Source organism: Diuraphis noxia, unplaced genomic scaffold, assembly GCF_037042655.1.
Source record: "Diuraphis noxia isolate RWA-SAM2 unplaced genomic scaffold, SU_Dnox_SAM2 contig0001, whole genome shotgun sequence".
Lineage (NCBI taxonomy): Eukaryota > Metazoa > Arthropoda > Insecta > Hemiptera > Aphididae > Diuraphis > Diuraphis noxia.
Window position 1 is genome coordinate 14,527,199 of NW_028301711.1, and position 12,863 is coordinate 14,540,061.

At 29.3% G+C, this 12,863-nt stretch overlaps 2 protein-coding genes across 2 annotated transcripts; one reads left to right on the forward strand and one right to left on the reverse strand.

Annotated features, from left to right (window-relative positions):
• Positions 1 to 1,790: 1,790 nt before the first annotated feature.
• On the reverse strand, positions 1,791 to 3,012 carry LOC149059878 (uncharacterized). Its single transcript, XM_089226732.1, has 5 exons — positions 2,958 to 3,012; positions 2,743 to 2,874; positions 2,575 to 2,661; positions 2,076 to 2,324; positions 1,791 to 1,996 (listed from the first exon to the last, which is right to left on the reverse strand). The coding sequence occupies exons 1-5, from the start codon at positions 3,010 to 3,012 to the stop codon at positions 1,791 to 1,793; spliced, it is 729 nt and encodes a 242-aa protein (XP_089082858.1).
• Positions 3,013 to 11,524: 8,512 nt separating this feature from the next.
• On the forward strand, positions 11,525 to 12,303 carry pre-mod(mdg4)-N. The gene is made up of 2 exons (XM_089226737.1): positions 11,525 to 11,827; positions 11,884 to 12,303. Exons 1-2 carry the CDS (start codon positions 11,525 to 11,527, stop codon positions 12,301 to 12,303), a joined length of 723 nt encoding a protein of 240 aa, XP_089082863.1.
• The last annotated feature ends 560 nt before the right edge of the window (positions 12,304 to 12,863 follow it).

Sequence of the window (12,863 nt, forward strand, 5' to 3'; positions counted from 1 at the left end):
GAATCCTCGGATGGTAATTCAATTAATACCTCCTTTGGTACACTTTGTATAGCTTGGGCAAAAATTTGTCCTGGATTGTTACAAGTCTGAAGTGAACATTCCTTTATCTGCTGTTTGATTTTCATAGCTCCTATTGCACCTTTATTAGCACTATGACAGTGTTCTTCTTCAAATCGTATGATTTTTGTAATTTTCAAATCAGTGATTAATATAGCTGGACATTTCATTGACGATTTTTTGGAACATTTCTATCGGATTATACTTTCGCATGTCTTTTTTATAGTATAAGTATACCCATCTAGTGCAATTTTATCATTTCCCTTGTTTGATTTAAGAAGTTCCATGGTTAAACACTTATTACACTAGTTAAACTACACTCGCGTACAACTCGAAACTAATACGAGATTGGATAGCCGATAGGTATGATAGGTATACCTCAATAATACCTGTATATGGTACTGTGTGTAACTGTCAAACTATATAGATATTATTGTCAATTAATTGTCATGTACTATCTACAGATAAGATTTGTCAACTCAATTTATTTTATAAATAAAATAACAAGTATAGTGGAAATATCGTTTTATTTAGGGCTAGTTCACATGAGAAGCGTTAAACGCCCGTTTAGAAAATTTACGTATGAGATATGGCAACGCGCATTAACGCTTTGTAACGCGCCAGAAAGCTGTAAACGCGCGTTATGATACAGCTGCATAGTAATTATAAACGCGCGTTTAACGCTTCTCATGTGAACTAGCCCTTATACTGCAACGGGAGACTTTTTTTCCGGGAACTTTTTTTCCGGGAACTTTTTTTCCATGGGACTTTTTTACCGGGGACTTTTTCACCGGGGACTTTTTTTCCGGATCTTTTTTTCCGGGGACTTTTTTTCCGTTTACCGAGAAAAACGGTCTTGACAGACAGACGGACGGACGGACAACAAAGTGATCCTATAAGGGGTAAGCGGAAAAAAACCCACGGAAAAAAAACCCCAAAAAAAAATCCAACGGAAAAAAACCCACGGAAAAAAAACCCACGAAAATAAAAATGTGTTTTATGTTGTTTTGTTGATTAACTCAAATACCTATTATAATACAATCACATAGTTCTGGACCTTGGGTCTAAAAGGGCCAATTTCACTATTTAACACTTTTGGATAATAAACAATTACGTTTTTTTTTAACTTCAAAAATCCATATAAATTTGAATTTTTATTGTATGCATTTTTCCTTTTGCAATCATCATAATATAATATTATATACTACCTAATGGTATACATTTGGTTTTTTAATGTTCTTATTTAAGTATTTTTTATTGACATTGGCCCCATGAAAATCAGTATTTATAAAAAAATATGCGACATTGGCCCTAAAACCACATCTTCAATGTTTATAAAAAACATTTTTTATATCTAGCCTTTTACTTCTTAGGTTTAGTAACAATTAATCAAAACAATTGATTTTTCATTTTTATATTTATTTAATATTTATATATTAACATAATTTGTTTTAAAATAAATATAATAAATTAACACTCACTAAAATATTATATTATTAGAGTAAAAATAACTGTGTAACAGTTTATAAGATTAAAGATATTATTATTATTATTCAGCCTTGAATATTTGTTTCAGTATCACAAACTTAACACTCAAATATAAAAAAAAAAACCATATAACAAAATTAAAAACAAACTATAAAATAATATTCAAAATAACAACTTAATTTTTGTTTTTAATACAAAAAAATACTTTTTATATCTAACCTTAATCTTTTTAGGTTCAATAACAATCAAAACAACAGAGTTTCATTTTTATATAAATTTTTAAATTTTTGTATATTATTAATTCCTGTGAGAAAGTATTTTCTTGAAAATTGTCTTCTACTGGGTGTGGAGTTTTGTTTTATACGTTCAGTTTTTTTAGGGTACTCTTCTATATTATTTGATATGAACTGGCTTTGTCCTTCTGATTCCAACTTATAAAAATTATCAAAAATAACAAACATTTGATCTGTGTCAATTTTTTCAAAACATTTACGTTTATATGAACAATGTTTTTGCTGGAACTAATTTACCTTTTGTAGTTATATAACTTTTGCCTTGCATCTTTGACGTTTTCCTTACATTTTTAGCCCAACCTTCTGGATTTCTTTTACGTTTTCTTGTCAGTAATTCATCAGCCAATTTTTTCCTACCACCACCTCTTGAATTTATGGAAAATCCTTGAGGATCAATTGGTTGTTGAATAGTTGTACCAAGTTCACCAATAAATTCTATATCTTCAACAATACTTGTATCTCTAGACACACTAGGGAAGTTCACCACTAAATTTCAAAATACCAAAATATGAAAGTGAGTAATTTAATAATGAAAAAAAAATCTAGTTATTTTATTTTCAGTACTTTAAATACTGTTTAGTATTATTCCAATAATATTTTATATTATTGAGTTTTTAGTTTATTTGTATATAATAATAGGTGCCTAGTAATAATAGTATAATATGAAATTATTCTATTATAAAATATTATTATTTCTGTAAAGCAAACATTATAAAAGTATATACTATTAATTTACCTTCAATATCAAAACTCTCATAATTATCATTGTTGTTTTCAGGATTTAGTGTATTTATCAAGTTTTCGGGATTAATCTCAATAAAACCTAGGATATTTCAAAAAATATATATTATATACATTACTTTTAAGTATAGAAATTATGGTATAATTTTAGTGTGTTACCTACCATTATTATTTAGAATATCGTCATCACTACTTTCTTCAGACTGAATATTTTCGGTTGGTGGAATATAAAATTCATCACTAGAATAATCATAATTTACACTACCAGATTCACTTTCAGATTCGACTGTATTTTCTAGATTTAAATGTGATAGTATTATGTATAAAATATTTAAAAAAATAATATTTTTAAATATGACCAATCAACTATAATAGTACCTTTAACTGTTTTGTTGTTGCACATTGACAACAGCAGCTTCGATCTCTTACTCATTGTAATGTTTTAAAAATAAATAACTGTTTTAAAAAAAATATTGAACTACGAGTACTACACATTTGATATAAACAAAAAATTGTTCGACGATGAAATGTTTACTTGTTATTAAATATAATTTTAATATTTTTTTCGTTTAATATAGAATAGAATATTGATAACACTATCAATAAACAACGTCAACATGGCCAATGATAAGACAATATTTTTATTTAATTTTATCATATAAGGGCCAAAGTACACATAAGCCTTATAGTTTTATGAATTAGATAATGACTATAAAGACTTAAATCAGATAGGTCACTATAGAAATAGAAATAATATTATTGTTTGTAACATTGGCCAATCTGTTTCTTGTAATTTTAGTGATCAAGATACGCCCTTCTAGCACAAGAAAATATACATAAAATTGTATATGTTAAGCCATTTATCTCATTTTCACCAAAAAGTGAGATTGGCCCTTTTAGACCCAAGGTCCAGAGTTATTTTATTTTGTGATTAAACAGTACATAATATTAACTATAAATATAATCATTAACAAATGTCATAAGTGATGATATCACAATATTACAGATAATAAAACATAATCATAATAATAATCGCAATAGTCGTAAAAATAATAATTGTAATAATATAAAATTTAATAATTATAGTAAAAATATTTTGTTGGTCACACTGTAACATAATGATAATTAAATAATACAAAAGAGATAAAATATTAATTCAGTCATACCATACAGATAACAATTAACAAATAGCATCATAGTCATAATCATAATGTAATATCATGCAACCCAACTACCCAACGTAAGTAAGTTGTACCTCGTCATTTAAATCGTTCAATTTTTTTTATATTAATTAATAATTATGTTATACATAAAGTTAATTATGCTTTATTCGTGTGTTATATGAAATAGCTTCTAAAAAATTGTCAATTGTCCTTTTTCCTTCATTGTAATCCACGCAGAGCCGTTTTAATGTTGTTTGATTTTTTACTGTTATATTTCTTTTTTATTGGTTGTATGCATCCTAAACTATACTGTCTTAATTTAGTATCATCTACAGCAACTTCTAATCTAATTTTTTTTATCAATGTCCATATAGATGGATGGTTATGACCTATTAGAATGGAGAATTTATGATTCCATCCCTCAGTCGAGTTATTTGTCCTGTGTTCATCGCTCAATGTTGCGTCGTGGACATTCCAGACACTTGGAGGAAACCTTGGTTGAACTTTTTTAAATTTTATATTATTTGCCGTACAATGTATTCGCTTGAAAGTGCCAGTTACATATGTGGAATCAAAATAATCGACTAAATCTAGGGCAGTATCAGGCATAATAGATTTCAAATATAACATTCCCTGCTCAACATCTGTCAGAGATAAGAATGCCAAGCCATCTAACATTCCACAGAATTTATTAAAGTTAGAGTCTTCACGGTATAATTGTTCTAGGCCTAAAGATTGTACTTTTCTGTGAGTTGATTGTGATAAATGATAGAAGCACCCACCTATATTAACTTCTCTGTTAAATATTTTATGCACAGCTTTAATTGCTGCCTTTTCAAAATCTAAGTAGACATATTTTGGATCTAGGTAAAGATTTTTTTCTGCACACTTTTCAATTAATGATTTAAATTATAGTTTATAAGTCTCATATGTTTTTCGTTGTAATAGGCAATAAATTGCAGTTGTAAATATACCATCTACAACCACTCGGATTACATACAATTGCAAAAATAATTTTGGTGCTAGTGAAAAATTACCATCTAAATACCAAGTACTGGATTTTGATAAATTGTTCATACCTTCTACAGTGCCGAAAATCAAAATCCTTTGTTCAGAATCAAAGCCATTGTCAAAAATTAAAAGATTTTCATACTCAGGATGATCTGTAGTGCACCACTCATCTGTTGAACATGAATTTTAAATACAATAGTAATATTAATAAATAATAATAATAAATTTAATTTAGGTACGCACCATCAATTATCAAATCGTCAAGACTAGATGGTTCAATAGGATTTAATTTTGAACGTTGATTTCTCAAAGTTCTTTTCACATGATCTTCCACTGGCATTTTTGATCTGATGTTACCGTCCAACTTAGCAATTCCTTTCCTTCTGCATATACTTCTAGTGGCTTAGATAGGCCACTTTTTGATTGTTCTTTCATAATGCATAGTGCTTTTTCCACACCTACCTTTTCACTATCTCCTAAGTGGTTATGATTGAACTTCAATACAGGGTCTTCTTTTTGAACGTTAGTATATAATTCTCCCATACATTTAAAGGAGGACCTTTTTGAACATCTCCATGTTATTTTGGATTTACCAAAATGCTTTAAAACATACATGTACCCGTTGTAACACAACTTCTCACAACCTTTATTTGACGTTATAATCTCCATAACTTGGGTGTAGGACGTGTAGGTACAACAATTACAGCCAACAACCAAGTGTATACTAATGGAATACTACATATTATTTTGTTAGTACCTATTTGGATGGATACAAATACCTGTCATTTGTCAATAAATTTCAATTTTATTATCCAACTAATATTTTGACTGGTTTAAGCAAAGTTCAATTTACTTACTTCATTCACTAGTATGATTATCAGTAAATGTGTATTAAAACATAATTGGGTGTATTGTGATTCCATTCCTCGTGTATAAAACCATTGTAATATAAGATTAAACTTGAACAAATAATAAACACTCATATTATTTTCCAAACTTATATTTATATTATATTAATATAACTAGCTGACCCGGCCACGCGTTGCTGTGGCTAAAGTTTTTGTTATATTACATTATAGTAAACAATCTAAGAGGAACAATAAGAGAACATCAGTCACGGAGTCAACTATGCTTTTTCACACAGATGGTATTTGTAAAAAAATATGGTGATCTCCTTATTTGACTTTCTACTACTATAACCCTTTAGTACAATGAAATTATTTACTAACTAAGACGAAAATGTTGATGTTGGTATACAAATTCACTGGATTGAGATTTGAAGGGGAAGTACGTTGAACACAATTAATTAAAATGTTCTTACACTTGATATTAAGCAGAAATCAATAGGTACAAAATAAAAATTTATCAGATTTATTATTTCCATTTAATTTTATAACAAATATAAGTATATTACAGTATAATACAGTAAATAACATGTGACGCTTAAACTCATGAATGAGATAGGCAAGGCAGACAGTCTTAAACTTTTAAACATTAATATCTATTTTTTTGAATTATAAATACTTTCAATTTCAATTTAATTTAACACCAATCGGTGCACAATGTTTTTGGTTAACCTGTCTTTAGCTAACACAAATAGATTCGACGGTTTCCCAACACGTGAACACGCCACATATAGTGGCATATAGTGCATATACTATAGTACATATACTATAGTGCATATACCACATATAGTGCCCATGAGAAAAACATGGATTTTCCAAATCTAAACCACAAATGGACATTGTTTGACCTTGAGATTTATTTATAGACATGGCGAAAGCTAAACGAATTGGAAACTGTAGCCTTTTGAAGGGTATGGTAGAATCTGATGGTATCATCGGAATACGTGGCAGCAGGACCACTTTTCCTTTAAACATCCCAGACAAAATGGTTGCTTCAAGAATGTTTCCGGTGATCTTTTTGATGACCAAACGCGTACCGTTACATAATTGAGGTGGATTCAAATTACGGAGGAGAATAATAGGGGAACCAATCTTTAATCGAAGATTATGTGGTGGCATTCCAGGGATATCTAATGAATTTAAAAATTCAATCGGAAAATTTACACTTTTATTTTCATCAACAACAGTATCGATTGATTTAAAAGACATCAGATCGCCTGGTAACAACTGTTGTATCTGGAAGTTAATTTCGTCAACATCAACGTTTTTGGCTGCCAAAATCGCCTGTTGACTAAGCCATTCATGATTCAAATAATTATTCTGTCAAGGTCAGGTTACAGATAGATATTATCCCGGTCGGCCACGGAAAAACCCGAAATACACCATGCAATCATACAAATTTATTAAAAAGTTAATTAAAATATTTAATGTATTAAAAAATTTGAAATAAAAACTATCCTATCTTTTAAGTTGGACCAAATTACACGCGGTGTAAAAAATTTCATCAAAATCGGTTAAGTGGTTTAGGAGTCCATTGAGGACAAACATTGTGACACGAGATTTATATATATTAAGATTATATAATTTCCCAAAGTGCCTTCGCTGGGTTCTTCCCTCAAGATACTACATATATAATAATTTTAAAAAAAACATCATTTATGCTTATTTAACTTTTTTTTTATTTACAGATTGTATAAACTAGATTAAAAATAAAAAATTTTAAATAATAATTATTATATTAAATATATATGTATTAACATTTATTTTATATTTTAAATTTTCGGAGGACTTTTTTTCCGTGGGTTTTTTTTCCATGGGCTTTTTTTCCTTGGTAATTTCTTTTCTATGGGGTTTTTTCTATGGGTTTTTTTTCCATGGTTTTTTTTTCCATGGGCATTTTTTCCGCGATTCCCTATAAGGGTTCCGTTTTTTTCTTTTGAGGTACGGAACCCTAAAACGGGAGATTATAAATTCCGCCCGAAATGAACAGGTAAAAACAAGGTCTATGGTAAATTCCGCCCGGGTAAATATCCAAGCAAAAAAAGGTACATGTAAATTCCGCCCGGAAAAATAAATATTTTTAATCTAAGCGTTCCGTGAATGTACGACGCGACCGTACTTTTCGCGACGCGGTGCGTGTTATAACTTATAGTATTGGGAAGTCACAACATTTTCGAATATAATTATTGATTATGATTTTATTTTGACGCTTTTTATTATTATAAATATTTATATTTTTACTATTATATTTTTATTTTGTTATATGCACATGACATGATGTACTTGTAATTATTGATTATATGATTATATTTTGATTCGTTTTTATTATTATAAATATTACTTCTTTTAATATTATATTTTTATTTTCGGGCGGAATTTACATGTACCTTTTTTTACCTGAATTTTTTTTCGGGCGGAATTTACATGTACCTTATTTTACCTGTAATTCATTTTGGGCGGAATTTACATGCGCCCCCTAAAAATATGTAACTTTTAAATAATTAAATAATAAAATAATTATATGACATATTGACATGTGAGAAAACAATATTTTTTAGTTATAATATAATAAGGTATATCGTTTATGACAATTTTTTTTTTCTTTTAGCAGGTAAGGGCAAGGGCCACAGTCTGGTCATTTTCACATGAGCCCCTTATTATCAAGTTGGGCCACTGACAAGGTGTCATGTTTAAAACCCTTTCCGTCATATATTTATATATAAAGAAAGAACATTTTTTTCAACTAATTTGAATTAAGCTTAATTTTTAAAGTTTTTTAAAGTTGGTCCTAAATTGTTTGGACAGGCTGATCCTGAGATATAATGTGTCCTCTCAACAGGACAAGATGACGTAAAGGTATCTATGTTAAGTAATACAAAAAATACTACATCATTTGGATTCTTATGAATTTAGATATGCTTTATTAAGAAAAATTTATTAAATTATTAAATAATAACCTATGGAATTAAAATAAAAGTTTAAAATTAAAACATTACATGGTTTAAAGTCAAAATTATATTTAAAACTATTTTTTATTTAGAATGAAATGATTCAAAACAATTTTGCTTACGTGCTATACATAAGTTGACACTACATTTTTTACAGCTTACATACGTTTTAGATTTACAACCATAATTCTCACATCTTCCAGCCTCTTTCTTATCCAGGAATACTGGTGTATGTCCTATATCATCAAATCGCACATCATTAATTGGTCGTTGCTGTTTAGTTTTTGGTGTTGATGAAGGTGAAATAGATGTGGACGAACTATTACCAGGACGACCTCTTTTTTTTGTAACGGGTTTACCTGATAAAATTAACGCTTCAGCCAAGTACTGTCTAAAGTGTATAAGATCTAGGATTTTTTTTTCGTGAAGTCCTAAAGATTTTGCTTCTTTTTTATACTCAATCCATGAATTCACTGCAGCTATATCAATTCCATGAGTTATGAGGCGTAAAGTCCACTTTTTTTACCTTATAAAAATTTTATACAACGATATTAAGTGATCACATTTATCTACTCCACCCATTCCTTCATTATAACGGGCTACAACTTCCGGTCTTTAAACGTCTACGTATTTTTTATTTTTTTTGTCATAACGTCGACATTGGTCAACTTGTCCTATACCACAAAAATTTGAAGCCAGAACTACACTTGAATTATCATACCATTTTGTTAACACCACTCCAGACGTATTACAAATTAAATTTTCCATGTAGCCTCTACTGTGGTGTTTTTTAATTTCTTTATCGGTAGTAAATGGGGGTTTCATCAACTCTAATTGTACCGGCAGCATAAATATTTCGATTTTTCCACCATTCAAACAGCCAAAATAGTTATCAAAAAATAATGTACAGTTGGGCACATTAATTCTTTCGGATAACTGCATTACTAAAGATGCACTTTGTCTAAATTGAGAATATTCTGGCCTAATTTCCGTGGTAGATCCTTGATAAATTATAAAATCGTAAATCATTTCTGATATTCCACATAAACAAAATAATTTTACGCCCCATTTGGTTGGTTTGTTTTGAATATATTGTTTTACATTTAATTGTCCCTTAAAAGGGACCATTTGTTCATCAACACTGAATGTTGATTCTAGCTGTAAACTAGCACAATATTTTCGTATAGCTTCATATAAAGGCCTCACCTTCCAAAACCTATCATTAGTATTCGGGTCTATATCGATTATAAAATGTAAATTATTTCTCAATTTAAAAAATCTATTTGAAATCATATTTTCCGAAATTAATGGGATGGCGAATTTTGGCTCCCAGTACATACGCACTCGTGGTAAACCAAGATTTCCCATCAAAATATTTATGCCTATAAACGTTTTCAATTCCGCTACTGTAGTAGGAGGAAAGTTTGGTACATTATTACGAACAGCGTATAAATTTGTGTTAAAAACAGCGGTTTCTAATAATTCGTCTGAAAAATAATTACTGAACAATTGAAGTGGAGAAGACAAGTCGAAAGTTATATTTAGATGTGGTTCAAAAATATCAAAAGGTAGAGTTATGTATTAACATGAATCCAAGTAACATTTTTTTTGTCAGTCAAATCTTGTTGGGTGAAATAGTCGCTAGATGACACGGAGGAAGTAGGAACAACATTTTGAATATTATCTACTATATTTTCGTCAACTGCGTTTTCGTCGATTTCGACTTCAATATTTTCACCCATATCATCAAAATCTTCATTATTAGTTAAAAAGTCTGACAATAAAAAGAAACCATAAGTATTAAAATTGAAAATTGTATGAAATAAAATATTACAGAATGTAGTAAAAAGTAACATAATTTAGTATAAAACATAAATTACCTTTAAGTAATTTTAAATCCTCGTGACAATAATTATTTCCCAAATCATCGTCGTTAGAAAATTCCTCGATGTCGGAGTCATCTCCATTTTCAAGTAAATTTAAAATATCATCGTCTAATAATTTACGTCGATCTTGACGAATCATATTTATTATATTTATACAACTTAAAAAAAAAAGAAAACAGTTATAAAATAAAATAAAACAGTTATCACTATTCCGGAGCGTCGCAATGTCCTTTACAGAGTACACGTACATAACGCACGATAACGTTCGATCGAATAAAAATTTTTAATATCTAACCCATAGATTGAAAATTCAGAAATACATATATTATTTATAAAAATAATCAACAATACTAAGAAGCGATAAAGATTAGGATAAATGACAAAACAAAAATGTGTAATAATAGCATGTTTACTTGTCCGGGAATAACGCAGATTAATACTAAAAATTCAGCCAATGAACCAATAGGCGAAGAAACCGGGCAAATAAAAAATATATACTTGTCCTCTGGAGAGTACACTATGACTGAACACAGTTCCATATCATATTTGTCTATAAAGCTTATGGAAATCAAGTGTCCTCTATAGAGGACAGGGTGACGGAAAGGGTTAAAACGTTTAAAACACACGTTTAAAACCAATTGTTTTAAACGGTTCCATGTGATTTGGTCGCAGTAAGTTGGGCGCCATAAATTGGGCGCGGGAATTTAGGCGCAGTAAATTGGTCGCGGTGTAATATTATCGCGCGTCATATAGTCGTTTTGTATTAGATCGCGTCAATTTAATGATATCGTCGGATATCTAAATTATGATCGTTATATCTATATTGCAGTACCTATCTAAATTATAGGTAAAATGATAGGCTCGTGATTCGATGATTTGTGATTATAAATTCTATAATGTGTTATGTTTACTTTTGAACTTTGTATTTTACCGTCAGTCTACCGTCAACGCTTGTTACCGATTTGTTACGATTTATACAATTATACAGTGCCGTGTATTTTAATTATTTATATTAACAATTTTTGAAACAAAATGCTTTTAAATTATATTTTGAGTCAACGAAATCAAAAGTTATTGATTCACAATAATTATGTGCATAAAAAAGAAAAAGACGGCGACGATAAAATCATTTGGAAATGTAATGATTATAAACAATTCAGCTGTCGTGGTCGTGTTCACACACGAGATGAAACTGTGATTAAATATATTGAACATACTAACCATGTACCTGACATAGGTAATATAAAACGAAGAAAATATATGAATGATTTGAAGAAAGTAGCGAAAACATCTCAACTGAGTACTCATGCTGTTATTGAATCAGTTGTATCAAAGGTAAAAACATTATAATTTAATTTACCTATTCTATTCTATTATTATTATTTGTTTAGGTTGATGATGCAATTGCAGGTACACTACCTCCCATAAATCAAATGAAAAGAACAGTACAACGAACAAGACAAATCGAAAGTTCTGCTCCTCCAAATCATGCAACATTAGAAGAGCTAAAAATTCCAGATGAGTACAAAACAACTACGAATGGTGAATCATTTTTATTATATGACAGTTTTTCTGAAAATATCAATGAAAAACGAATATTAATATTTTCAACAGAAAAAAATTTAAATTTATTATTAGAAAGTGAACACTGGTTTGTTGACGGCACATTTTCGTGTTGTCTTAGTATTTTCACCCAATTATATACAATCCACAGTTTAATATTATGTGATGTTGTTCCTTTAGTTTATGTTCTTTTACCAGATAAAAAGGAAGTAACTTATCGCCGTATGCTTTTAGCTTTAAATGTTTAAAAAAAAATTTAAATCCATTGATGATTATGGCTGATTTTGAAAAAGCTGCTATGAATGCAGCCCTATTTGTGTACCCAAATACTAAAATTCAAGGTTGTTTTTTTCATCTCGGACAGTAATTTTGGCGGCAAATTCAAAATATTGGGTTAAGTAATAAATATTCTACTGATCCAGAATTTTCCCTTAATATTCGAAAAATACTGGCATTAGCATATTTACCCGAAAATCTTGTTGAAGATAGTTTCGAAACCTTCTTCAAACAGAATTTTATAAAAACATTGAGGAACTTCTGTCAAATTTTATAAATTACTTTGAGGATACATATATTGGTCGCGTTAATAGAAGAGGACGAAAAACACCTCCACTATTTCCTATTTTTTCAATATGGAATTGTTATTTTTTAATTGAAAAAGATATTCCACGCACCAATAATGCAGTAGAAGGCTGGCACAATATTGTTTCAATTCGTTGTTAAATTCAGTTCATCCATCTATTTGGATTTTTATTAATGCGTTGAAAAAAGAAAATAATATAAACTTTTTTAAAGTCGAACAGTTACT